Source organism: Jaculus jaculus, chromosome 9, assembly GCF_020740685.1.
Source record: "Jaculus jaculus isolate mJacJac1 chromosome 9, mJacJac1.mat.Y.cur, whole genome shotgun sequence".
Classification (NCBI taxonomy): domain Eukaryota; kingdom Metazoa; phylum Chordata; class Mammalia; order Rodentia; family Dipodidae; genus Jaculus; species Jaculus jaculus.
In genome coordinates, this window is record NC_059110.1 from 109,875,028 (window position 1) to 109,902,921 (window position 27,894).

At 53.2% G+C, this 27,894-nt stretch overlaps 1 protein-coding gene across 8 annotated transcripts; it reads right to left on the reverse strand.

Moving 5' to 3' along the window:
* Positions 1 to 71: 71 nt before the first annotated feature.
* On the reverse strand, positions 72 to 18,747 carry Tbkbp1 (TBK1 binding protein 1). 8 transcript variants are annotated; one of them, XM_045159600.1, is made up of 10 exons: positions 18,637 to 18,747; positions 16,344 to 16,597; positions 15,925 to 16,047; positions 15,555 to 15,659; positions 14,366 to 14,546; positions 13,325 to 13,503; positions 13,157 to 13,218; positions 3,221 to 3,339; positions 2,355 to 3,073; positions 72 to 1,476 (listed from the first exon to the last, which is right to left on the reverse strand). In XM_045159600.1, exons 2-10 carry the CDS (start codon positions 16,566 to 16,568, stop codon positions 1,348 to 1,350), a joined length of 1,842 nt encoding a protein of 613 aa, XP_045015535.1. In that variant the 5' UTR covers positions 16,569 to 16,597; positions 18,637 to 18,747; the 3' UTR covers positions 72 to 1,347. The 8 variants fall into 8 exon arrangements, with proteins under 8 accessions (XP_045015535.1, XP_045015539.1, XP_045015532.1 ...); XM_045159604.1 differs by having other exon boundaries at positions 18,673 to 18,729; XM_045159597.1 differs by lacking the exon at positions 18,637 to 18,747 and adding an exon at positions 18,048 to 18,238.
* Between the last annotated feature and the right edge of the window lie 9,147 nt (positions 18,748 to 27,894).

Here is a 27,894-nt window from a genome sequence, read left to right on the forward strand (position 1 = left end):
GAGGGTCGCGGCCCCACTCCATCCACCAGGGCACAGGCTGAGCGCAGATGGAACAGGTACGTTTTATTTGGACTTTCAACTTGTTCAGAAAGCACGGGCCCCCCTCCCCTCTCCAGGCCCCCTTCCCCATGTCCCCTCCCTGGGGAACACTCCGGGTACAACGACATGTGTCTCTGGAGTCCTTGGCCCCTTTCCAGCTGACACGCCCCTCATTCCCTCCACAGAGGAAGCGCGGGGCTTGGAGGGGGGCCTGGAAGATTTGGATCAGACAGTGCTTTGCGCTGCCACCCGCCGGCCAAAGCCCTGGGAGGCCCGTGGCGAGGGCCGGATTCGTCGTGGGCAGCAGGCTCCCGTAGGGGGCTCCCACCTCAGCCCAGGGCCCCGGCCTCCCACTCCCCCGTCCTTCCGAGGGGACGACTCTGAGGTAGATTTCACAGAGGGAATGGGGGTGGGTGGGTGTGAGAAGGGGGTTAGCTCTTTTGAAGGTGATCCTCCACAGCACCCTGGGCCCATTCTCAGGTTCTGGCCAGGGGGCAGGGGCTGATGATACCCACCTAGCCGAGGCCAAGTCACAAGGGCTCCAGGAACAGGTGATGTCAGGAGCTCCAGTGGGGGGGGAGCATGGGGGGGGGCATCTGCCGTAATGATCTGCACCTCAGTGCCAGGGATTCCAGGAGGGGGCCTGGGCCTGAGAGGGTGAAGGCCCAGAAATCCCAGCCCCAGGGCAGCCTCTCTGGGCTGTACCTCCCGAGGCCTGTGGCACCCTCCCACTCCTCTCCCACCCTCCCTGTTCTCCAGAGTGGGCAGAGGGGGAGACCAGGGCTAGCCTACAGAAGCCAGCATAAAGCAGGATGCCGCCTCCTCCCAATGCCACAAGCCCTGCATTAGCCATGGTACAGAAGGTCTGGCGTCAGTGTGCAGGGCAGGCTCGAGGGAGGTCCCCCCTGGAAGAATGCAACACTGAGGAGGGGCTCTGGGAGCTCCTGGAGTCACCTGACACTCTCCCCCTCCCCTAGGCCACTAGACTCCTTCTCAGATCTGACCCTGTTTTTAAGAACGGAGAGGGACAGGTGGGAATATGTCCTCCCCATCCCAGCCCACATCTTCACCTCCCCAAGCAAAGACCAGGAAGATGAGGAGAGCCTCACCTGACCTCCCGGAAAGAGCCAAGAGCTTAGTGGTGCCCGGACCAGGGAAGATGGCACACACATTGACTCAGTAGCTAGTGGAGGTATCTGGGGACCGCAAGGGGCAGGGGCCCCCCACGAGATTCATGCAGCATTCAAAGTGAGTGTTCAGGGGGTGATGAGAGAGGACAGAGAAACAGCCAGTTGAGGGGAAGGAGCCCTAGATCTTGCTGTTCTCCAGGTGGGAGTCAATGTGTTTGATGAGGACATCATCTGGATACCCAACAGGGAAGCCCAGCTGGCAGAGGGGGCAACTGCGGATGTCAGAGCCCACTGTCTCCATCAGCAGCTGTGGGGAGAGAAGGGAGTCACTTATGGTCACCAGAGTCCAGCCTGCCCATTCCCAAGACCCAAGACAGGATGGGCTGCAGCGTGCAGAGGGGTCCCAGCACCAACACTCCCTGCACCAAAACACAGCTCCCTACAAGGTGTGTGTGAGTCGCTGCTCACTTTGCCAGGGGACCCCAGTAACTTGAGAGAAGCCAAGACCCAGCCAAGCCTCCACGGAGATTAAGATACAGCTTCCAGATAACTCTAAAAGTTACGTACTATCTGAAACAGTGTACAACCCCGAAATAATTTCCTGTCTGGCTTTGAAATGTATTTTGGTTCTTCCAGGTGTCGAGGGGTAGCTGTGACTAACATTCAGGAAACTCATTGTCAGTGAGGCGATGGAGTGTCTTCCAGGACAGACAGAAAGGAGCAGGGGCTCTGAGGCCTACAGGAGGAGGCAGGCCTGTCGCTGGGTGGGTGGCTTCATGTAGTCACACTCTTTGGACACCAACCTAACAGTGGGTGCTTGAGCCACCCACCCTGCGACCCGCTTTTGGCTCACCGCCACCTTCTAGGAACCTACTAAGGTAATTAGATAATAAAATTATTGTCCCTGTTCTGTAGTGCAGTTGGGATCAACGTCAGGATTGTCACTATGAGAACCACGGCAGCATCAGACAAGTCTTATGACGCAGGCTCCAATTAATCCCTACCAACCGGGAACAAGGGGAGGCGGCGAAGGGCACCCTGGTACAGAAAACAGAGCCCTCACTGCCTGCCAGGTGTGAAAGCTTTGCTCGTGCCCACTCAAGAGGGACGGGGGGGGGGGGGTGTCTCAGCAGAGAGGGTAGGGGGCTGCAGGAGGCCGGCGTGGGGCGCAGGGTACCCACTCACGTTGATGGACGGCCAGGACTGCGCGTGCTCGGCGTGGGCATAGGCGGTGGTGGCCGGCGACTCGGGGATGGGGAAGCCCGCGCAGAAGGAGGCGCAGCGGATGGTGCCCGCTTCGGGGCTGGGCGGGCTGGCGGGCACGGCCCACTCCTCCTCCTCGGAAGGCTGCTTCTCGAAGCGCAGCCGGATGCCCTCGAAGGCTCGCCGCGGGCTCAGCGGCCGGCCGGGGCCGTAGAGCTCTCCGCCGTAGGCGCGGGGCTTGGGCAGCGTGGCGGCCTCGGCCTGCAGCCAGGCCGGGGAGGCGCCCGCGTACGCCGCGCCCTCCGCCAGCTCCGAGTAGCTGCGGCGGCCCTGGAAGCCGGCCTTCACGTGGTGGCTGGGCGGCTTGGCGTAGGCGCGCTCGGCCCCGGTGGTCCTCTCGCCGGGCGGCGGCGGCGGCGGCGGCCGGGGCTGCGGGGCCGGGCAGCTGGGCGGCACCGGCGAGCGGCGCTGCGGGCTGGGCGACTGGCACGACGGTGGCACCGGCGAGCGGCGCTGCGGGACGGGCGACGGGCAGGAGGGCGAGGCCGGCGAGCGGCGCTGCTGGGGCGAGGGGCACGGGGGCACGGGGGAGCGGCGCTGCGGGGCCGGGGACTGGCACGGCGCGGCTCGGGCCGGCGGGGAGGGCGACGGGCACTGCGGGGCCGGGGAGTGGCGCTGCGACAGCGGCGAGTGCCTCTGGCCTGCAAGAGAAGGGAGGACCGGTGGGCGGCGGCGAGGGGTCCATGCTCACCCAAGAAGTGGGAGGTGGCGCACGCCATGGCCACCCCTCCCTCCACCCCTTCCCCGCTGGGGACCTGGCACCTGCCCTGCAGCTCTGCCCGCCTCACCTCCGCTGCGAGACTGCTCCTGCAACAGCGTCCTCAAGATCCGGCCCTGCAAGGAGCTCAACTCCCGAAGCCGGCCCAGCTCCTCCGTCAGCTCGGTGTAGGCCAGCGCCAAGTTCACCCTGAGGTCACAGGGCAGGAGGTGGGGAAGAGAAGGGACGTGGTTCTTTAGCGCGCCCAGCACCTGAACCACCTACCTCGAGGGCAGTAATCTTCTCTAAGTTTAGCCTCAACAACCACCTCACCTCTTCCAGGGAGCCTCCCTCCGCTTCCAGAGGCCATCCCCACTCCCTCCCTGGGGGCACTGAAGCGGAGGTCCCCCACCTAGGGCAAGGATGGGGAACAAGGAGATTCCAAGGAGTCCCCAGTCCCCATACAGGTACGTGTGAATGTTTTCCTGACCTGTGCAGAAGCTGTGATGGCAAAAACGGATTCATCAGAAAGCTGTACTGAGAAGGGCATGGTGGCACACGCCTTTAATCCCAGCACTTGGGAGGCAGAGGTAGGAGGATTGCCTTGAGTTCGAGGCCACCCTGAGACTACAGAGTGAATTCCAGGTCAGCCTGGGCTACAGCGAGACCCTACTTCGAAAGACCAAAAATAAATAAATAAATATAAAAAGCTGTACAGAATTTATAATTTATAGTAGTTTTCCCACTGCAAGTTTTCTCAGACTATACTAAAAGTATAACAGAAGCTGGGCCTAGTGACTTAAGCCTATAATTCCAGTTTCTCAGGAAGTGGATGTATGAGGATGAAAACTTCAAAGACCTATCAGAGAGATGCTTCGGCGGTTAAAGGCACTTACTTACAAACGCTGATGGCCCAGGTTTAATTTCCCAGTGCACATGTAAAGTCAGGCACACAAGTGAATCAAAGTGTGTATGTCTGGAGTTCACTTGCAGTGGCAGGAGGCCCTGGAGCAACCATGCTTATATTCACTCTCTCTCTCTCTCTCTCTAATAATATATAAAGACAAGGTCTCACTCTAGCTCAGACTAACCTGGAATTCACTATGCAGTCTCAGGGTGACCTCAAACTCACAGCTATCCTCCTACCTCTCTCTCCTGAGTGCTGGTATTAAAGGCATGTGCCACCACACCTAGCAATACAAATATTTTTTTAAAAAAGGAAAATTCAAAGACTTCTTGGGCTACAAAACTCAAAGTAGGACTGGACAGATATCTTAGCAGTTAAGGCACTTGCCTGCAAAGCCAAAGGACCCAGGTTCAATTCCCCAGGACCCACATAAGCCAGATGCACAAAGTGGCACATGCATCTGGAGTGAGTTTGTAGTGGCTGGAGGCACTGATGCACCCATTCTATCTTTTGTGCCCGCCCTCCCTCTCTCTCTCTCTCTCTCAAATAAATCAATATTTTTTTAAAAAAAAATTCAAAATAAAATACAAAAAGAAAAGAGGGCTGGAGAGACCGCTCAGTGGTTAAGGCACTTGTCTGTAAAGCCAAAGGAACCAGGCTCGATTCCCCAGGACTCACATAGGCCAGATGCACAAGGTGGCAAATGCACCTGCAATTTGTTTCAAAGGACTGGAGGCCCAGGCACACCTATTCTCTCTCTTTTAAAAAAATTTATTATTTTATTTTTATTTATTTATTTGAGAGCAAGAGACCGGGGGTGGGGGGCAGATAGAGAGAATAGGTGCACCAGGGCCTCCAGCCACTGCAAATGAACTCCAGACACATGCGCCCCCTTGTCATCTGGCTAACGTGGTTCCTGGGGAATCAAGCCTCGAACTGGGGTCCTTAGGCTTCACAGGCAAGTGCTCAACCACTAAACCATCTCTCCAGCCCTCTCTCTCTTTTTCTCTCTCTTTCTGCTTCTGTCTTTCTCTCTCTCAAATAAATAAAAATAAAATATATTTTAAAAAAGAAAAGAAAAAGGTGCAGGGCATGGTGGCACACGCCTTTAATCCCAGCACTTGTGAGGCAGAGATAGGAAGATCACTATGAGTTTGAAGCCTTCCTGAGACTACATAGTGAATTCCAGGTCAGCCTGAGCTACAGTGAAACCCTACCTCAGAAAACAAAAACAAAGCAAAATAAAAGGGTCTGGGTATGATACAGCTTAGCAGATCACTTGCCTAGCAAGCACAACATCCTGGGTTCAATCCCCAGTGCTGCAATAAATACCACAAAGTCTGTTTTCTGGGGAAAGGGGTTCATGAAAAACATCCTCACCCTTGAAAAGCTTGGGGATCACTACTACACAGTCTATCATGGCATTCCTAAGGTTGGCAGTGGTGTCAGCTGATAAACTTGACCCCAAGCTGGCCCCTTTTTTAGGTCCTCTGCATTTGCCTACGCCTCAAAGTTGCCTTTGGGCTCTTTCCAGCTTCATGCCTCCCAGGAACCCTTGCCATGTCCATCCAGTCCTTTCCATTCAGATCCTTATGAACGGGAGCTAGACACTGCACACCTGCAGAGGGCGCCACTCAGGCTAAACATTTCTTTGGTAAAATTTCTTTAGAATTTTAGTAGGGCCTTTATCATTGTATTTCTTTCCCCAGCTCTTTGGTACCCAGTACAGGTTTAGAAAGTGGATACTAGATTAAATTTCTCCATCCAATTCTCTTCTTTCTTCCCTCTCTTCTTGCTAAGACCACCTCAGCCCCTACCCTCATGCAGCTGGGATAGACTGAGTTTAGCAATGAACCTCACCATGCTCTTTCCTCTTCCTTTCTCTTGGTCACTCTGAGCACAGAACTGTGGACATTATCACTCGAGCACTGCCTCTCTGTTTTCTCCCTGTGGCCTGCTGACTTCTAGGAGCCCTTCTGACCTCATAGGAATTTTGCTTTGGCCTTGGGATCTGCCTTCATCTGGGTTCTGGGCTTGGATGAAGGCAACGATTTGGGTTTCCTTGGTTCTCCCACCTGTCCAACTCTAGAAGGGACCATGAATTTCAGAAGTTGGAGCTGGAGGAAAGCAGATGTCACTCCAGGTATACCTCCTCTCCTCTCAGGACAAGGACAAGGGGCTGCTGAGAGAGGGTGTCCGTACACAGGAGCAGTGAGGGCAGGGTGAAGCAGATGTGATGACCGTGAGGAAGTCGGTATGTGTTCCACCGGAGAGGTGACAAGGCTCAGGCTTTGGAGGGGAGATAATGACTACTCCTTTTTGTTTTTCTTTCATTTTTGTTTTCTTGAGGTAGTGTCTTGCAGGAATTCACTATGTAGTCTCAGGGTAGCCTCGAACTCATGGTGAATGGTTGTACTCTTAATTCAAGACCATGGGCTGGAGCTCCTACTAATCCCAGAACAAGGCACAAAACTCCCCACTGCACTAAGGAGAACTGGGGCCAAGCTCATTTCTTAGGGAAGGCAAGGTCTCACACCCCTTTTCTGACGTAGGAGTCCTAGGGACACCTCGCCCAGGTCCGGTGGCCTGTGACCCATGGTATCTCAGGCCCCACATTTGCTAAATGCACCCTGTGCTCCTTCACTTTGCTCTCATGGAGCTGTCAGACGAAATGGCATCTTCCCATCAGATTGGGAGAAGCAGGTATGTCCCACATCACACTGGGGACTCCCCCAGGGAAGCCTTCCACCACAGACGGAGGGCAGTCTGATGACAGAAGCTGTGTGTCCCTTGTCAGAGTGGGGGCTTCTAGAGGCCAGGAGCATGCCATGCACTCAGCAAAGGGGACTCTGGACAGGGCAGTGATGGAGCGCTGCCCTCTGCCCATGCGCCGCAGCTGCTTTTCCCATCTCCCCTGCCGGCTCTATCTCAGGTGACAGATACAGGTCGTGGTCTTCACACGCTGCCTGGGAGATCTCACCTGTCACACTCAGTTCCCAGTCCCTCTTGCTCATGCTCACCTTCCCCCTTTGTCAGGAACCACCCTAATTTCCACAGCCTACTCCCTGTCACTCTCATTGCAGTGAAACAGAAGTGGCCACAGAAAATGAGAGGAGAAAGCCCCTAGCCTACAATGCCCAGCCCCTCTCCCAGTTGACACTGGGGGCCGGGGACAGGCAGACACTGCATTCTTGGAGCCCTGTACCACCCTTCACCTGGCAGGGTAAAAAGATCTGGCCTCCTGACACCTCATGGCCCATGGGACCTGCCCTTTCACTGGTCATCTTTCTGCTCCAGATGCACATACCCTAAGTCAACCAATATGCTAGCCACTTGAATGACTCACTGAAAACACTGCCAATTCAGTGGTGGTGGTGGTGGGGAATCTCAACTTCACAACGCAGCCCAGTGTCTCTCATGTGCGCCTAAACACACTCCGTTTCCTGACTTCTGGATACACCTTAGAGCTCTTTCCACCATCATGACTCTGGGATAAACAGGGCAAGTGTGGGGCAGGGCATGGCTGCACTGGGGTGCTTCCAGACTGCTGAGATCACAAGGAACCTAGGAGGGACCAGGGAACTAAGTTCACAAGACAGCTGTATAAATGCTGGCTTTGCTTGTCTTCACAACTCAACAACTTTTGTCATTATCAGCTCCACTCTACAAGTGAGCAAACACAGAAGTCCCTTGACCAAGTCCTAAAGCTCGGAAGTGGCTGAGCTGCTAGGAGGGGAGTCCAGCCCCCTAGAGACAAGAGTCCAAGCTACTGACCACTGTGAATATGCCTCCCAACCATCAGTACAGTGAGACGAAATAAAGCAAGAGGGAAGCAGAAGAAAGAGGAGGAGGAAGCTGAGGATCTTGTAGCCCAGGTGCCCAGAGACCCTTGGCTAGGAGAAGGCGCTGCACATCCATGGTAGCAGCAGGGCAGAGTGATTAAGAGCTGGCAGTGGTGGCAGAGAGCCGGGACTCAAACACTTGCCCTTGGAACCTTGACTCACTAGCACCTTCAGAGAATACCAGAATTCAAGTGGCAGAGCCAGCAGAAGGGAAGGCACCTTCTGCAAATCATCACCCCCTCCTTAACTTGATGCTCTCAGTCATTCTTCCCATGAGAAATTCAGGGATCCCAAAAAGCCTTCCGTAAATGGTCAACCTCACAATCACCAAGAAGGCAACTGTGATCCAGGAAGGTGACAGACCTGAGCACCCTCCTTCCCTCAGCCTCTTTCTGCCTCCGACCAGCTCCTGTGCCACAGTCTTCCCCAGGCCCCTCTGCATGGGAGGGAGGAGGATGCAGTGGCGCCAGAACTAAGGCTAGCTTAGGCAATGGGATTAGAACCGGAGTGGGCTTAACGTCAGGATGAAAACTGGCCTCAGGGTCAGGCTACGGATAGGTCTGGCGGTTCTTTTGTGGCCACTATTGTGAACAGAGTTGGGGATAGGGTTAGAGTCATGGATGGCTCAGTATGAGGGTCAGGACTGGGGCCAGGTTGGTAGCCACATCGTTGTCAGAATCGTCATCTGTTCAGAACTGGGAAGGAAAGGGAAATCCAGCGTTCCCAGTACATCCACCCTTACCCACAGCTGCCCCAGCCACCTCACCCAGTGGGGGAACTTAGGGGCCAAACTTTCCACCACCCACAGGCACACCCAGCATCAGTCTTCCCGCCCGACAGACCCTCAGGGAGGGGACCACAGGCACCCGGCCGTGGAGCGGACTTTGAGGTTATGGACTGGGGGAGGAGGAAGTCGCTTTGCAGCAAGCCAGTGCTCCACCACTTCCTTTCCAGAGCCTTGAGCCCTTCACGCTTCTCGACCAGCTATGACTTGCGGTCCAGAGCCTCGCTCTTCATGGCAGCCCCTGCCAGGCACAGCCAAATGCCCACGATATCTAGAAGCTTCTCCAAATGCAGCAGGACAAAGTAACTCTCAGTGGAGTGGGAAGCCAGGAGCTCCAATTTGCTCAGGACTGTCCCTGTTCACACAAACTGCCCTGTACTTATTACTAGTGCCCCTTTCACTTTCAAAAGTGATGTAATCTGGTAGCAAGTCACATGGTCGCCCCCTTAGAAAGGACCTATGCAAGGAAATGCATAGCCCCATTACCCCAAGCTGCCGGGACCTGCCTGGCATCTGCACTGCCCTTTCTTGGGGTCCTGAACTTCTGAGAAGCTCATGTTGTTTTATGAAAATGAAATGAAACTTTGTAGGGACAGTACCTTACCAAGTGTCTGACACAGAATCCTGGGAATGCCTGGAAGACAGATGTGGACAGAGGGATGCCCATTTTGAGACTTTTTTTAGATAACAGTTTAAGACTGTTTATGTTTGGCATAGAGGTTTGCATCTCTAAACCTCAGCAATGGGAAGGCTCAAGCAGGGGGATCACCAAGAACTTGAGGCCAGTCTAGTATACATAGTGAATTTCAGGCCAGCTAGGGCTGCACAGTGGGGGTTTCTGTCTCAAACAAACGAAACCCAAGCTGGACATGGTGATGCATGCCTGGAACCCTAGCACTTGGGAGGTGAAGGCAAGAGAATCAAGAGCATCTTCACTACACAGAGAATTTGAGGCCCGCATGAGCTACATAAGACCCTGCCTCAAAAATCAAAACAACAAAAAACCCGTGACTTATGAAAGAGGAAAGGATGTGGGTGTCTCTCATGGGGACAGAACAAGAGCCCCTCTCAGCCTGGCTGTCAGGTGCAGGACTGAAGTTGGTCTCAGAGCCCAAGTCCTTCACACAGCCTGAGAGCCTCAACTCATCCTCAGAGCCCAAGGCTGTAAGTGCTTAGGGGTTAATTTTTGGGCACTGAGTGCCAGGCTAAAGGAGACTTAAAAGAAAGGAAGTAGGGAGGGTGAGAATCGTGAGGGGGGAGGCCTTGGGCTTGCTGGTTCTGGAGCATGAGGCTAAGCTCAGGGTATGCGGGGGTCTCCGACTTCCGTCCTGACCCACCCCACACTGCCCCTGACCTCCGTGCAGAGTTTCCATCCTCTCTCTCCGAGTTCACACTTCCCCACCACTAACCACAGCCCACGAAGAGGCTTGTGGGCGGAGAGAAGGGGGTGGGAGGGGTGGGCGGAAAAGGTCCCAGGCTGCAACCTGAGCCCCCCATGTTGGGAAAAAAAGGCCCATCGTTTATGGTTTTCCCCTCATCACCCATATTGAGCCCTTTTTACCAAGCCCCCTCACCAATGAGCCTCTTCCATCCTCCCAGAGCCCCTAAGTGCTCAGAGCTCTCATCTCCCTTAAGCAGTGGCCCCCACAATTCCTCTGCCCCTCATCACCAGCCACACCCTCAAAAAGTCCCACTCAGGAACTGACAAGCCCAGAGAAGGGACATGGGACTCCTGTACTTCCCACCTTGGCTGGGACCTTCTGGAATCCTTCCTCTCTGCACATCCTCAGGAGCACAGTGGGCTCCACTACCACTTCCTCCCTTATCATGGCCTTTGGCCCGTGAGCGACCTTCCATGCCTCTTCCCCAGGGGCAATTTGCCCCCCTGAGCTGTGACCACCAGGAGCGCTCTGAGCTGTCCAAGGGGAAATCTTAACCCCAGGTCAGACCTGGAGGACGGCAGCCTGGCTGGTCTGGCCAGGATCCGTTCCTACTCGCGGGAATTCACTGCTGGCCAGAGCCTTGTGGGCAGGGACAGGGAAGCAAGGACTGGCAAATCCAGGGCCAGGGAGCTTCCTCCCAGGCCCACTTCTCAGCAGACAGTGTCAGTACCAGGACAGGGATTCAGAGGCAGGATCAGTGTAAGGGACGTGTTTTCATGGCAACGATCCCTTGTGGTTAGCCTGGCTGTCCCGGAGAACAAACTGAGATGGGAGGCACCAACAAGAGCAGGCTGGACTCAGAAATTATGTCTCCATAGCATCCTCTCTCTCTTTGTCTCTCTCTCCCTCCCTCCTGCTCTCTCTCTCTCTCTCTCTCTCTTACACACACACACACACACACACACACACACACACACACATACTCCACTCACTGGATCACTATACTTCTGCAGAAACCCATGTGTAAAATTCCCGCTAGTCACTTAGGGTCAGTGGAAGCAGAGGGAAGAAGGAAGCAGGAGAGACAGGGAGTTGGGGTGACTGAACTGTTCTTAGATGGGAGGATAGGAGAGAGCACTGGGGAAGTGCCTGTTACCAAAAAGGCTGAGTTTATAAGAATATAAAACTACTGGAGGAGTGAGGACTTCCTCTGAGAACCTGATCCTGCTAGTGGGGGCTGTCCTTGGAGGTGCCTGGTCTGAAGATAAGCATGGGGCTGATAGATACAGGGATGGAAGAGGCCTGTAACACAGGAGCCACCATCAAGAAGAAGAACTCAGGGCTGGAGAGACTGCTTAGTGGTCATGGCACTTGCCTGCAAAGCCAAAGGACCCAGGTTCAATTCCCTGAGACCCACGTAAGACGGATGCACAAGGTGGTGCATGTGTCTGAAGTTCATTTGCAGTGGCTGGAGGCCCTGGTGCATTCATTCTCTATCTAACTTTCTCTCTCTCTCTCCTTCTTTCTCTCTCTCAAATAAATAAGAATAAAATGTTTTAGGGAAAAAAAAAAAAAAAAAGAAGAACCCACACACACACAAAGTGCCCTTAGCAGGACTGGCTCCTGAGCACAGGAGCCAGCTCCCTCTGGTTGAAGAACCATAGAGCCAGGTGCCTCAAGTGGGTAGGGCAGGAGCTGATCTAGCCAGCACTAGTCATATGGATACCATGACCACAAAAGCATCTTACAAGAGAAGTTGCTGTCACTCAGCACAGACAGCCCTGACTCGCTGGGATCCAGCACTCCTTCTGTCCCCTCCTATGTTCTACTTCACCTTCCTCTCATACTCCACAGTGATAACTGATTCCTAAGCCCAGGGGGCAAAGCTGCCTTTGCCCAGGGAGGCAAAAGCAAAGTCAGGGAAGTGAAGCCCTCCCCAGCTCAGGAATCGCTGTGATCCAGAGCCCAAACACTTGCACTAAGTCTCAACAAAGTCATCCTCATTGGGGGAGCCTTTATTATTGATCATGTAAGAGAGGGTTGGACTCGGGGTCCGGTAAGGGTGCCTTCGACATGGCTTCTGGGGTAAGCCAAGATTCAACACTCTGTGGGTATGTGTGTGCTCCGGCTCAGAGCCCCAGCCACAACCTAAGGTGGACCCTCTCTGCAAGGGCTCCCTGGCGCCCCCAGCAGCCTACTTGAGAGCAAGGAGTCCCACCCAACAGTCCCACAAAATAGATTCTCACCCTCCTAGCTATCACAGTTCCACCCAGGTCCTCACTCAAGGGTGGGGAGAGAGAGGTGAGGAGGGGTACTCCCAATTGGCCTCAACTTGATTGGAAGATGAGGAGGATGCTTGTGGGAGTGAGGAGCCCTGGAGTCCTGAGAGCTGGGTACACTATGTGATAGAAGGCCAGTTCTTGCCCTGGTCTGGGCTTCCATCTTCCCCAGTAAGGAACATAGAAAGCCTATGCGTTTGCCTCCTTATCAGGAGAAAGGACTTAGGCAGAAGGAGGTCTGAGCTCTAGTTCTCAGAATGCAGGAGAGGATGAGTCCGGGGGCAGCTTTGAAAGGCATCAGGCTCTACTGCTGACCCCCCCCCCCTCCTTCTCTGCCCTGCAAGCTCCAGGGCCTCCGTCAGGCTCTCGAACAACACAGTGCCTTCCTACTGAGCCCACTCTCCTTGGAATTCTAAGCTACATTCTATTCCCTGCCCATTCCTAAGTCTCCTTCCTTCTGACTGAAGCCATCTCCGTCCCTCACAGAAGGTGGGGGAACTAGCCCAGTTTCTTGGTATAGGAAGCTTAGTACAAGACTCAGAACAGAGGAATGCAGCCTCTGAGCACATCTCCAGCAACCCAACACCTTAAAATGAGATGGGACCTAGACCCACAGAAAGCCCAAGGAACATTCCAGAGCCTAAACACTTCAGAAACTCCCTCCTGCCTGCAAGGGGGCAGAGTGAGGTACAACCCAGTCACCCCACCCAAGGCTTAGCCTAGGAAGAGGTCACCCAAAGAATGCCCACTGATAGAGAGCAAACTAGGGGAACCAGGGATTATTATGCCCTCTCCACGTTAAGGGGTTATTAGGAAGACAAGATATGACTTACTGATCATCTCCAACTCTCTTCACCCACGCCATGTCGCATTCTGACTGGTTGGAGGCCAGATCCTGGGAGGGGAAAAGCAAGTGGTCAGAGCCCAGCCTCGCCCTTTTTCCAGACCCCTTCTCTGCCGGCCCCGGCCTGTGAGGACTGCTCAGCACCTGATGCCTTTACCTGGGCCCGGGTCTCCTGCAGCTGCTTTAGCTCCCCCTGCAGCCGCTCACATTCGGCCTGGAGTTGCTCCTCCCGCAGCTGAGCCCCCCGCGCCTCCCCCTGCGCAGCCTCCAAGGCCTCTTCCAGCTGCCTCCGTTCCAGCTCGCTCACACTCACACTTGCTGTTGGAGCAGGCCAGCCTGCCGCGGGGAAACAGGACAAAGTCAAGCAGGGTAGCTGCCTCCACTGACTCCAGGGCCCACACACACTGAAGCAGGTGGAGACTGCAGCCCAGATACTCCAAGAAGCCAGAAAGACAGACACCCAAGGATGAGAGACACCACTACAAAGAGGGTGAGGAAGATGGCCTTACTGTGGTTTCGCTCTTTCTAGAAACTAGTGCGTGTGTTGGGGGGAGAGGGGAGTGAAACGGCTTCTGGAAGGTACTCCAGATCAGAATCAGAAGTCTAAAACATCCTCAGGGTCCACGCAGCCTAAACTAGACGGGAGCCTCTGGGTGTGGTCGCCCTCTGCTGGCACATCTAAGAAGTGCAATGGGGTAGCCAGGCACTGACCACAATAGCCATGGATGACAGTGGAAGAAATTGCAGAAAGGGTGGTTGAGGTAAGAGGACAGTTGGAAAGGCAGATGGGGTAACCATAGAACAAATTTAAGATAGTGTAATGAAAAACCAGGCACGGTGGCACACACCTGTTATCCAAACACTCAGGAAGTAGAGGACAGGAGGATGGGAAGTTTAAGGCCATCCTTGGCTACACAGCAAGTTCTAGGGCAGCCTGGGCTACATGAGTCCCTGTCTTAAAAAAAAGCTCAGGTTGAGCATGGTGTCACACACTTTTAGTACCAGCTCTCAGGAAGCAGAGGCAGAAGGAACATTTGCAAGTTCAAGGGCAGCATGGTCTATGTGGTGAGGCCCTGTCTTAACCCCTGCTCCCAAAGAAAGAAAAGATATTATATGGAGGTTTTAGGTAAAGTAGAGTGGGACTGAAATGGGAGTCAGACTTGAGGGATCAGAACGGCAAGGGTCACTGAGATCTCACCATGACCCAAGGCAGGTCCCCCTCTCAATGCCAGGTAGTGCAGGTCCAGGTCAGCACAGGGTGTGGCAGGGGCAGGTGGGGGGCTCAGACTGGCAAAGGCTGCATCTCGGAGACCTTGTTGCTGCCGCAGCTGTTGTTCCAAACCACAGATCTGCCGCAAGTGGGTCTCTACCAGGGCCCGCTGCAGGAGGAGGCAGAGGGCTGAGGGTCTACACCGGGCTAGGGAGCAGGCTCTCCAAACCTGGGACTGCCCCACACTGGGTAGTTATCACTCCCCAGACGGGAGTAGAGGCTGCTGGAACACCCCACACTCACACTGCTAGTGACCTCAGGTGCGAGGCCTCCTCTCCCAGCCCCTGCAATGCAGATGTTTCTGGCTACTTGCCCCTGGCAAGGTCAGAGCAAATAGTAAATACCTCTCCTCAGTCTTTAACACACAGGCCATTTCTAAGAACACTCAGCTTAGGTTCAACCACCAGTTACTTCCTCAGGAGCTTGGTAAGTCATTTACATATGTGACTTAAGTACTTTTGGGCTTCCTCTACCTCATGCATAAAATTGGGATAGCAGTCCCACGCCTACCTCTTCTGACTGTTGTGAGAGCTAAAATGAGTAAGTGCGCATAGAAGGGCGAGAACAGCGCCTGGTGAATACTACACCACACAGACGTCTATGAGTGTCAGAGCAAAGCGGTTTTGCACAAATGTCCCATTACCTTCACAGCTCAGTGGCTATTATCTGCCCTTCTCTGCAGAGAAGGGATAGAGGCTAAATGATTTGGCCAAGGTCACAACTAGGAGTCCACACAGACCGTGTCTCCTGATCCTGACACCTGCCCACCCACTCACACACAGGGTCACATGCTAACTCTGATCCCAATATACCAAAACCCACCCTGTGAGTCACGTAGTAGCCCTTGTCACTTCTGCCTTCACACAGCAGTATAGTCCAAGCACAACGACACCCCACACCCCACAGGGTCATTGTACAGCCAGGTGTACAGAGTCACCCATAAGCTGGGCGATAGTCTCACAAGGCACAACAGGCGCTCACAGATGCACAAGAACAAGTCAGGTACACTCCATGCAGGGTGTGGCGTGGGGGCGTGCAGAGTCACAGGTGGAATGCTCACACTCAGAAAGCCACACCACCAGGTACATAAATTCACATCTCCTCTCCTTGGGCTCACCATCTCCCCCAGTTCCGTTTCCAGGTCGCTCTTCTCCACACAGAGTTTCTCATACGCCTGGATCATCTCCCCAAGCTGCTCTTCTTGCTCCTTGTTCTTCTGCAACTGAATGGGCCCAGAGGGGTTCACAAGGGTCAGGCCTATCCTTGACTGGGGGCGGAGGGCCGCTCCAGGCCTCCACCCCCATCCTGGGTCCTTGTGGGGGACAGGAGGAGCTGACATGAGTTCAGGCAGGATGGTGACTGGCTCTGATGGAAAGGCTGAGGCTGTGGTGGGGGCGAGTGGGGGGGGGATGAGGGGTAGCAGAAATAGATCTGGGCAAGAAGCTCAGGTTGCTGGTCCAGCTGGGAAGCCAAGGTCAAGGACTCACCTCATGCTGGAACTGGTTGAGGCGTTGCTGCAGACTGACCTTCTCTACCTCCAGCAGGGAACCATCCTTGATTTCATACAGAGAGAACCCATGCTCCTCTCCAAAGTCACTGATCAGTGGGTACTGCAGGAAAGCAGTCCAGAGAGGGCTGGAGACTGGCCTCATCCTCACCACACCCTCAACCCCACAATCTGTCTGACAGTCAGTCTCCTCCAATCTCTGCCCGCTCCAAAGCAGAGTCCCCCAGGTAGACCGGTGGGTCCTCAGAGCTCACACCCAGTGCAGCCATAGCTTCAGGGCAGAACCTCAGATTCTGACCCCTCTTCTGGAGTCCTAGATTCTCCGCTGCACCCCTAGTTCCTGCCATCTCCCAGCCACCCCAAACATATTGCCACACCCCTTCACCTCCAGGTTCTCACCTTGATCTCGTAGACTTTGAGGCGGCGCCGGAGGGTGGCATTCTCTCTCTCCAGACCCCCCAGCCGCTCCTTGATGTCTCCATAGGCGGTGATGAGAGCGAAGTGGGAGGCAGAGCACATGTCACCACCCAGTGAGGGGTCTCCAGGGCCATCCAGCCACACCTCACTAGGCCCCAGGGCCTCCTGGGTCAGGATGCTGATGTCATCTTCAAACATAGACTCCATGGTAGGGGCTTTGGCCCACACTGGGCCTCCTGGGACAGTGAGAAGAAAATGAAGCTGGTCTCCACCTGGTGCTTGTCCCCAGACTCCTCATGCAGGCCCGAAGCACCCTGGGACTAGCCGAAAAGCAGCCTAACAACTTCCTGCCCAATGTCCCACATCCCTTTCCGAGAAAGCTGAGCTCCATCCTCCCGCTGCTGCCCCTAAGGGAGGTGAACCAGGTGGCGACTGGGTGGAAGGGATGGACTGAGGGACGGGTACAGTTCACAAACAGGGTCAGGGAATCCACCGCAGACACAAAGAGGGGCTTCTTCCAGAACCCGGGGAGACCTGTGGATAGGAGGGTTGCCCTCTCGTGATGGACACAGCCCAAAGCTTACCTGAACAATTCCTCAGCCCCGGGGGGTCTCCAACCCAGACTGCCTTTCCCTAAGTACCTTGCCAGCCGCCAACGTCCCCATCCCAGGCCTCTGGCAACTGTTCTTCCCTAAAGAAAGCCAGCGCTTCTGAGAGGGCCCACCCCAACAGGCCAGTGCGGGCCCACACCCAACTTCCCTTCCTCCTGCAGGATCCCAGAGTTCAGGAAAAGGAAGCGCCTCCTCTACTAGGACGGGGGAGGGGGGCTGTGGCAACCCTCCAAGCGCTCAGGGCCCCTGACCTGGGACCTACAGGAAGTCCTAGGCAGGGTGTCAGAGAGGAGCACCGTGGGCAAGGGGACTCAGGGCTCAGGAAGACAGCCGCCAGGGCCAGTGTGCCTGCACCCAGGGAAATGGGGAGTCCTGGGAGGGGGGCAGGCATGACTCAGGGCTCCCGAACAGAACGAGTAGGCAGCGAGGGGGTGCGTGTGTACTTCTCCCGGGGCTGTTTATGAATGTGTGGCTGTGGCTGGCATGTGGGGTGAGTGTGTCTGTGAATGAGTGTAGGTGTGTCACCGTCAATGAGCGTCTTGTGGGGGGGGGGACGGAGGCTGGGGGTCGGCACAGAGTTAGCAAGCGGCCTCGGGCTCCAGAGTGTGTGAGAGAGAGAGAGAGAGAGTGTGTGTGTGTGCGCGCGCGCGTGTGAGCACGCGTACGTAAGCGTGTGGGCAGGGTGGGCACGTTTGGGCCGTGGGTCACGTGAGGCACTATGGGAATGTCCGAGGTGTGTGTGTGTGCGTGTGTGTGTGTGTGTGTGTGCGCGCGCGCGCCTCGGGGAGGGGGGGCTCGGCCCGGAGGCGCGAGTTCCGACCGTAGGGGTCCCCGACTTTCTCGGAGCTGCTCTGCAGGAGCTGGGGGTGGGTGCAGCAGGGCTAGGGCGCAGGCCCCAACACTCCCCTCCCGTCCCCGGCCTCCGCACCTAGGTGCCCACGGCCATCGCGTGTGACCCGGGTCCGAGTAAGGAGCGAGCACGCGTGTTTGTACGGCTGGCCCCACCTTTAACCCTGTGCTGCCCACGCCATGCCCTCCCCGTCGCCCGCTGCCGGGCGGGCCGGCGGGCGCTCACCACACCCCCGGGGACCCCTGCCCGCTCTCTCGGTCCCATCCATGCCCACTTGCGGGCTAGGTACCGACGGCCCAACCGATGCCGCCTTTCCTCCGCATTCTCCTCCCGGGCCCCGCGGTCGGGCGGAGCGCGAGGGAAGGGGAGGGGGGAGGGTACCGGGGCCGCCCCGGGTCCCCTCTCGCCGCGTCCCCTTTAAGAGCCGCCCTTTCTAAACCCCTTCAGTTCAGCCGACAGAAACTGTCGCCCCTCCCCTCTCGGGGGCTGGGACCGCGCAGCCCCTCTCCCCCCCACCCCCCACGGCTGACCGAACCCCAGACCCCGGGGCCGTCCTTCCGGGGCCAGCCTTAGGGGCTCGGAGAGGGCGGCGCGGCCTGAGGAGCGGCGGAGGACCAGACCTGACCGGGGGTGGGGATGGGGATGCGGAGGGGAGGGGAGGGGAGGGATGCGAGCGGCCGACGCCGGACCCTTCCCCTCCCAGTCACCCTAGGCGAACTGCTGGCCAGCCTCCCGCGACCCCCGCGGCCCGGCGCGGACACCGACCCCCTCCCTCCCCTCCCCCCCCGCGCCCCAGCCCTGGCCGGGGACTCACGGCTGCTGCCGGTTCCTGCTTGTGATCGCAGCTTACCCCCTCTGCCAGCTCCCTCCCCAGACGGGCACCGGTGCCCCCACCCCCCTGGCACCGCGCTCTGCTCCTCGCCCTGTCGCCGCCGCCGGGTCTCTCCCCACCCCCCACCCCTCCCCCCAACCCCCTCCCTCCCTCCCTCCCGTTCGCCCGCCCCGCTCCTCCTCCGCCGCCGCCGCCGCCGCCGTCTCCTCCGCCTCCTCCTCCTCCCCGGCTGCTCCGGGTTTCTCCAGCTGGGAAAGCGCCCCGGACCCCCGCCGCTGCTACCGCCAAGTGGCGAGGGGCGGCCGTTTCCCCCCCACACACCCCGCCGCCGTGCGGCTCGCCCGGGCCTGGCAGCGCGCCCGCCCGGCGCCCACCGGGCTCCCCGCAGAGCGGCCAGCCCGACCGGCGCGGCGCCCCCCTCCCCGACGCAGTGTGGCGTGGTGGCGTGTGTGTGTCGGGGCGGGGGGGGGCGTCTGCGGACAGTGCAGGGGTGTCGCTGCTGCCTCGGGCGTCTGGGGCTGCATATTTTGGGAAGAAGTGGAAGTTGTTTATTTGAATTATTTTTTTGTTTTGTTTTGGTCTTTACCGGTTTGAGAAGAAAGATCATTAGATTCCCTACTTCTTGGCTCCTGGAGGAGGGAGGGGTCATCTCTGTGATATGTCTACTGAGCAAAAGGGTGCAGGTTGGAGAGGTATAAGTTAAGTGTAACTTCGAAAGTGAGAGTGAAGTAAGGAGGGCAGATGATTTAAGAAGACAGCCCCCTCCCCCTCCATCACAGTGGCTCCCACAAGCCCAGAGAAAAGAAGAAACAAATTTCGCCCTTTCCACATATTATTTGAGGATATGCCAAGATGCTGAGCAGGAGACACAAGGTTTTTTTTTTTTTTTTTTTTTTTTTTTGTTGGTTTTGCCACGTTCCCACCGTGTGACCTTGGGCAAATTACTTCCCTCTGAGTTAGATCGGGGATGATGCCTGACTCTGTCATCCTAATGGGGGGAGGATGGGGATTGGAAGCCTGTGAATGAGTCACTTTTGTTTCCTTGTGGATTAAGAACCGTGGACAGAGGCAAGACCTGTCAAGCTGCCGCTGGGGAAGGGCCATTCCTGAGAAGCATGGGTGCCAACCTCCACGACTGGTGGGGGGGGGGGGAAGCGGGGGGAGGCGGGCTTTGCTCGGGTCAGCAATTAGCTGGGAAGACTGCTAAGAACCTGTACCCACCCTTCTGGCTCCTGGCAGAGGAGGTGCATCTGGGAGGGGGAGGATGAAAGAAAAAGTGTCTCTGAGCTTTGAGAAACAAGGACAGCTGCCATCTTCCCCACTGTAGAGAAAAGTTTGGGTTGGGGTAATCTACTTCTCCCAGGATGGCCAGCCCTGGACTCTCTTCAAATGAGGGAATTCTCACTGCCACCTGCTCCGGCTGGCTTCCCTTCCTCGCAGCCTTTCCTGCCGGCCTGCTCCCTTTTATAGTGCAGAACAGAAAGACAGGTCAGCCACTTGCTGTCCAGCACTAGCTTTCTCTGAACCATAGAAGGTGACCCACCTATCCTTTAACTATGAAGTCAAGCCAACTGGTACATCCGTCACCTCACTAGTCCCCAGGGCAAGGCAGGTGACCCTTCCTTAAAGCTCTGCATGGGCTCTTCTGAAACGCGAGCCATGCAGGATTAGAACTGAGGTCAGACTGGGGACTGTTGTCATCCTCAGTGAGCAGAGTTGGCAGTGCCATGGCAGTCTCCCTATGCTGGAAAAGGCAATGGGTCTAGGTACCCTCTGAGCACTCTCTGAGATGAGTCAGCTGCTGTCTTGATGCCTTAGGGTACAGGCCCAAGTACCATTGTACCATGCATGACACCAGGTGATTCTATTCTGGGCTTTAGGTGGCTCATGGCAAAAGGCCAACAGAAATGAGGCCTCAGGTGCCCTAAAACATGCTCCTCTCCCCACTTGTGGACCTCATCTCAGTATATTCTGTTTCTAGCTCTGTTGCTCATGCCAGTCCTGAGAACAGGGACTGTGTTCCATTCAGCTTCGTCTCCCCAGGTGCCATGGTCACTTTACATCTTTTCAAAGATTTTTTTTTTGAGGCAGAATCTCATTCTGTGGCCTTGAACTCACTGCAGTCATCCCAGTTCAGCCTCCCTTCTGAGCGAGGGAGGAAGGGAGGTACAGGTGTGAACCAACACACTGGCTTTTATCAAATATTCCTTGAATACCAACAGTGTGCTAGATGCTAAGGATATAGTGAAGAGCTTGTCTTTTGCTCTCATGAAGTTTGAATTCTGATAGAGGAGTCAGAAAAATAAAAGAAGCAATTAATAATTTTAAAAGACAATGTTAAGCCGGGCGTGGTGGCGCACGCCTTCAATCCTAGCACTCTGGAGGCAGAGGTACGAGGATCGCCATGTGTTCGAGGCCACCCTGAGACTACATAGTGAATTCCAGGTCAGCCTGAGCTAGAGTGAGACCCTACCTTGAAAAACCAAAACATAAATAAATAATTAAAAGACAACATTGATAGTCTTGAAAGATGGCTCAGTGGTTAAAGGTGCTTGCTGGCAAAGCCTACCTGCCCAGGTTCAATTCCCCAGTACCCATGTAAAGTCAGACATACAAAGTGGTACATGCATCATCTGGAATTTATTTCTAGTGGCAAGAGATCCTGGCACACCCATTTTCTCTCTCTGCTTGCAAACAAATAAAAATAAAAAGTAGGGGCTGGAGATATGGCTTAGTGGTTAATGCACTTGCCTGGGAAGCCTAAGGACTCATGTTCAACTCCTCAGATACCACATAAGCCAGACACATAAGGTGATTCATGCACAAGGTCATGCATGTGTTCAAGGTGGCACATACATCTACAGTTTATTCTAGTGGCTGGAGGCCCTGAAGTGCCAATTCTCTCTCATTAAAAAAATAATAAAATAGAGCTGGAGAGATGGCTTAGTGGTTAAGCACTTGCCTGTGAAGCCCAAGGACCCTGGTTCAAGGCTTGATTCCCCAGGACCCACGTTAGCTAGATGCACAAGGGGGCACATGCATCTGGAGTTCATTTGCAGTGGTTGGAGGCCCTTGCACGCCCATTTTCTCTCTCTCTCTCTCTCTCTCTGCCTCTTTCTCTCTTGGTCTGTCACTCTCAAATAAATAAAAATTAAAATAAACAAAAAATTTAAAATAATAATGAAACATTGAAGAGATGGCTTAGTGGCTAAGGCACTTGCCTGAAAAGCATAAGGACTCAGGTTCAATTCTGCAGAACCCACATAAGCCAGATGCACATGGTGGTATATGTGTCTGGAGTTCATTTTCAGTGGATAGAGGCCCTGGCATGCCCATTCTCTCTCTTAAATAAATCAATAAATTTTTTCAAAAGATGTTGGGGTTGAACAGATGGCTAAATGATTAAGAGCGCTTCCTACACAAGCATGAAGGCTTGAGGCTGCCTGAGTTCAGTTCCCCAGCACTCACATAAACAGCTGAGCATAGCTAAGCATCTGTAACCTCAATCCTTTGGGGAGCAGAAAGCACCAGAAATCAGTAAGAGAGTCCATCCAAGGAAATAATGAGTGATAGGGGACACTTGATATTCTTTTCGAGCCTCCTAATAGGTATGCACATCTGCAAATAACACATACACAGTGTTAAGGATGGTGGTGGTGGTGCACACCTTTGATTCCAGCACTCAGGAGGCAAAGGCAGGAATATCACCTTGAGTTTGAGGCCAGCCTGGGACTACAGAATAAGTTCCAGATGAGCCTGGGCTAAAGTGAGACCCTACCTTAAAACAAAAGAAAAGCGAAGCCAGGCATGGTGGCGCATACCTTTAATCCCAGCATTTGGGAGGCAGTGGTAGAAGGATTGCCATCAGTTCGAGGCCACCCTAAGACTATATGATGAATTCCAGGTTAGCCTGGGCTAGACCAAGATCCTACCTTGATTAAACAAACAAAAAAAGCTAAGGTCTGGAGAGGTAGCATAGCAGTTAAGGCACTTGCCTACAAAGCCTAAGAACCCAGGTCCGATGCCTCAGTATGCATGAGTAAGCCAGATGCACAAGGTGACACATGTGTCTGGAACACGTTTACAGTAGCTACAAGCTCTAGCAGACCCATTCTTTCTTCGGTCTCTCTTTCTCTGATAAATTAAAAAATACATTTCAAGACCAGGCGTGGTGGTGCACACCTTTAATCCCAGCACTCAGGAGGCAGAGGTAGGAGGATCACCATGAGTTTGAGGCCACCCTAAGACTACCTAGTGAATTCCAGGTCAGCCTGAACTACAGTGAAACCCTACCTTGAACCCCCCCCCTCAAAAAAAAAAACCAAACCAAACACACACACACACGTTTCAGAAAAGTTAAGGGCCAGGTGTGGTGGCGCACTCCTTTAATCCCAGCACTTGGGATGCAGAGGTAAGAGGCCACCCTGAGACTACATAGTGAATTCCAGGTCAGCCTAGGCTAGAGTGAGACCCTACCTCAAAACAAAAGCAAACAAACAAAAAAATTAAGCATGGTGGTCCCCATGTGTAATCTCAGAGTTTGGGAGGTAGATGAAGGAGGATCAAGAGTTTGGGGCCATGGGCTAGGGGAATGGCTCAGAAGTAAAAGTCTCTTGCACAGCCTGCTAGCTCAGGTTTAATCCCCCAGTATCCACATAAAATTAGATGCACAAAGTAATCCATGCATCTGAAGTTGCAGCAAGAGACCCTGACACCCATTCTCTCCCTCTGCTTGCAAATAAACAAAAAACAATTTTTTTTGAGGTAGGATCTCACTTAGCCCAGGCTGACCTGGAACTCACTCTGTAAACCCAGGCTAACCTTGAACTCAAAGCCATCCTCCTATCTCTGCTTCCTAAGTGCTGGGATTAAAAGCGTGCACCACCATGCCCAGCTATAAAAATATTTTTTTAAAAAAGTTTGAGGCTACGTGTTCACTGACATACATAAAAATATGCATTATATACACATGCACAGCACCCACATATATAGGCAAAAGAAAAAGGTTTGAGTCCAGTCTTGGTTACATTATATAGCCTAATTAAAAAAAAAAAAATAGAGGGGGGTGCGGGAGATGTAGGTCAGTGGTAGAACACTTGCCTAGCATGACACACAAAGCTCTTGGTTTGATCTCCAGTATTGCAGAGAGAAAGGGAAGAGAAGGGAAGAAAGAAAAACAGAAGGGGAAAGAGTAGGGATGAAAGAATATTGATTCGGGGTGAAAAGGGATCAGAAGAGGCAGCAATAGAGGAAAGAGGCTTCTTTGGTATATAAGAAGGTCTCCTGATGATATGGCATTTAAGGTAAACCCTAAGAGAGAACGTATGTTCTTTGTTGAGGGAAAAAAGGGAATGAAACTGACTTGATGGTTGCCTCTCTGAGAAAGCTGGATGTCTGAACCCTTCTAAGCACAGCTGATGCTCCCTGGGCTCATCATGGAGACAGACACCAAGACATGGGGAGGTGGGAGTGAAAGCAGAAGAGGGGTCTGTGGTGGGCTTTGCTCAGAACCAAGCTGAAAAGCCTTCCCAGGTGTGGTGGGATAGGACTGGCCGCTGTCCTTCCTGGCAGGAAATACAGCACCAAAGCAGAGCCCCAGCGAGTTTTCGCACCACCAAGGTGAGGAAGCATCAGGGAGAAACTGTCTCCCACTCCCATGACTGGCTCTAGAGACTTTTTGTTTGTTTTTTCCAGGTAGGGTTTCACTGTGGCCCAGGCTGGCCTGGAATTCACTCTGTAGTCTCAGGGTGGCCTTAAACTCATGGCAATCCTCCTACCTCTGCCTCCCAAGTGCTGGGATTAAAGACGTGCGTTACTGTGCCAGGCTCCTGGAGACCTTTTGTGTTTCTTGTCACATTCTTGTCTGAAAAGAGGAGGATGTGGCATTAGACTGAATCAAAATAAAACCTAGGGTTTGGCTGGCGTTTGTGTGTGAATGCAGATACATGCATGTCACGTGTGTGAGGTCAGAGAACCACCTCAGGTGTTGCCCTCACTACCTGGTATGAGGCAGGTTGTCGTGTTGGCAGCAGCTGTGTATACCAGGCGACCTAGGAGTTCTGCCTGTACCACCCATCTTGCATAGGTATTCTGGGATTACAGTCACTCAATACCATGTCCAACCTTAAATGCATTCTGGGGATTTGAACTTGGATTTTCACACTTGAAGGGAAGTACTGTACTCACTGAGCCATCTCTCTAGCCCCATGAGCTAGGGTTTAGAAAGAAATTAAGATATGCTTGGGGAGATGTAGCAAAAGTAGGGGAGATGGTTTTGTCCAAACTTCAAAGAAAGTGGACTTTAGGTAGGAATGTCGCACACAAGCACACCTCCACTAACTGAGACTGGCAGTTAACTGGGCATGGTGGCTTGTACCTGTAATTGTAAATACTCAGGAGGCTGAAGCAAGACTGCTGAGTTTCAGCCAACCTGGATTAGAATGAGAACTTGCCAGCATCCCTCCCAAAAGCTTCACAATTGCCAAAGGCTTACAATGAACCTTATTACAGAATTAAGACAAAAAATGGCCAGGCATGGTGGCCCACGCCTTTAATCCCAGCACTTGGGAGGCAGAGATAGGAGGATTGCCACGAGTTCAAGGCCACCCTGAGATGACATAGTGAATTCCAGGTCAGCCTGGGCTATCGTGAAACATTACCTCATAAAACCAAAAATAAATTAACTAATTAAAAAAATAAGAAAGTCGGGTGTGGTGGTGCATGCCTTTAATCCCAGCACTTGGGAGGCAGAGGTAGGAGGTTTGCCATGAGTTTGAGACCACCCTAAGACTACGTAGTGAATTCCAGGTCAGCCTGGGCCAGGGTAAGACTCTACTCGAAAAACAAAAACAAAAGTGGGTGCTGAAGAGATGACAGTGCTTGCCTGCAAAACCAAAGGACCCAGGTTTGATCCCCAGTAACCATGTAAAGCCAAATGTAGGTGGTGCGTGCATCTGTAGTGGGAGGAGGGCATGGCATGCCCATTCTTTATCTGCCTTTCTCTCAAATGCATAAAATATAAAAAAAAAAAAACAAAACCGTGGAGGTTGGTGAGATTGCTTAGCAGTCAAGGTGCATGCCTGCAAAGCCTAAGGACCCAAGTTTGATTCTCCAGGTCCCATGTAAGCCAGATGCAATTCATTTGCAGTGACTAAAAGGCCCTGGCACTCCCATTCTCTCTAATAAGGAAATGAAAAAAAAACAAAAAGACTGTGGGCTAGGGGATGGCTTAGTGGTTAAGGTGCTTTCTAGCGAAGCCTAAAGACCCAGACTCTATTCCCTAGTACCCATGCAGACCAAGTTGGCACATCTGGAGTTCATTTGCAGTGCCTGCAGGCTCTGGCACATCTGTCTCTTTCTCAAGTAAAAGTTTTAAAAAGTAGACTTTGCTACTGGATTTCAAAAAGTTGGTAACCAGTATGCCTGTGGGACAGCACAGCCTTCAGCCTCACTGAGAAACCTGCAGGAGTTTCGGTAAGGCTCTTAGCCCCTGTGCTTCCTGGTCCTTATCTATAAAATGGGACTAAAATGCTTTGTTTGTTTTTCAAGATAGGGTCTCACTCTAGTCCAGACTGACCTGGAATTCACTATGTAGTCTCAGTGTGGCCTCGAACTCACAGCAATCCACCTACCTCTGCCTATTATTAACGGTGTGTGCCACCACGCCCAGTGTGAATGAGTTGAGACACTTGTTTCATACCTAGCAACTAGCAAGTGCATAAAGTTGACACCACATAAATTAGTTATTCTGTTCCTATTCTTTCATTTAACCCAAGGCTAGGAGTCTAGAAGGAAATCAAGAATTAGGAGCATGTTCTGCCATTTCCAGGTTTCTCTGTCTTGTAAAGGCTTAAGTGATGCCATTGAAGAAACACTCTAAATTGTACCAATTGGTCATTATAATTTCTCTTCTGGGTGTGGTGGCACACCTTTAATCCTTTAATCCCTGAGGTAGGAGCATTGCTGAGAGTTTGGACCCTGCCTGAGACTTAATTCTAGGTCAGCCTGGGTGAGACCCTACCTCAAACCCTGCTGAAAAGGCTCTCTTCTGGGCCGGTGTGTGAACAGCTCAGGTTTTATTAACTGGCAGACCTGTTTATTTCAGGCTCCTGGAAGCCTTAGTATTGATAAACTCACCTCTCTGCTCCTGCTTCACCAGGAAAAATCCAGAAGAGGTTAAGGTTGCTGTAAGAAAGACATTTTTACAATTTTTACAACTTCTTTGTCTAAACAATTTGAGACTTGTACAACATTGTGTTATTATTGGTTGGAGGAACCTATCCTGATCACTGAAGAGTAAAATTTTTCTTGAGCACACATCAATAGAGAATTATTCTTGACTAATGGCTGTTGTTCACGTCTTCATGCAAACCACTAAGAAATACATGTTATGGCCAGGCATGGTGGTGCACGCCTTTAATCCCAGCACTCGGGCCTGGAGAGATGGCTTAGCAGTTGTCTGTGAAGCCTAAGAACCCCATTTTGAGGCTCGATTCCTCAGGATCCATGTTAGCCAGATGCACAAGGGGGCGCATGCGTCTGGAGTTCCTTTGCAGTGGCTGGAAGTCCTGGCGCACCCATTCTATCTGCCTCGTTCTCTGTCACTCTCAAATAAATTAAATAAACAAAAATAAATTTATAAAAAAAAAAAATCCCAGCACTCAGGAGGCAGAGGTAGGAAGATCGCCATGAGTTTGAGGCCATCCTGAGACTACATAGTGAATTCTAGGTCAGCCTGGACTAGAGTGAAACCCTAATACAAACAAACAAAACAAATAAATGAAAGAAAAACAAGTTATGGGCTGGAGAGATGGCTTAGTGGGTAAGGAGCTCCCCTGAAAAGTCTAAGGACCCAGATTCCATTACCCAGTACCAACCAACATAAGTCAGATGGACATGGTGGCACATGCATCTGGAACTCGCTTGCAGTGGCTAGAGGCCTTGGTGCACACATTCTCTCATATTTTTTTTTAAAAAGAAAAGCTGGGCGTGGTGGCCCACACCTTTAATCCCAGTACTCAGGGAGGCAGAGGTAGGAGGATCACCATGAGTTCAGGGCCAGCCTGAGCCTAGAGTGAATTCCTGGTCAGCCTGAGCTAGAGTGAGACCCTACCTTGAAAACAAAACAAAAGTTACTTTGTAATATGATCCTTAGAAATGGCCAGAAGATAAAAAGTTCCATTTCTCAAAGAATTTCTGTCTAATGGTCATTCAACATAGCACAAGTATGTAACTTACACA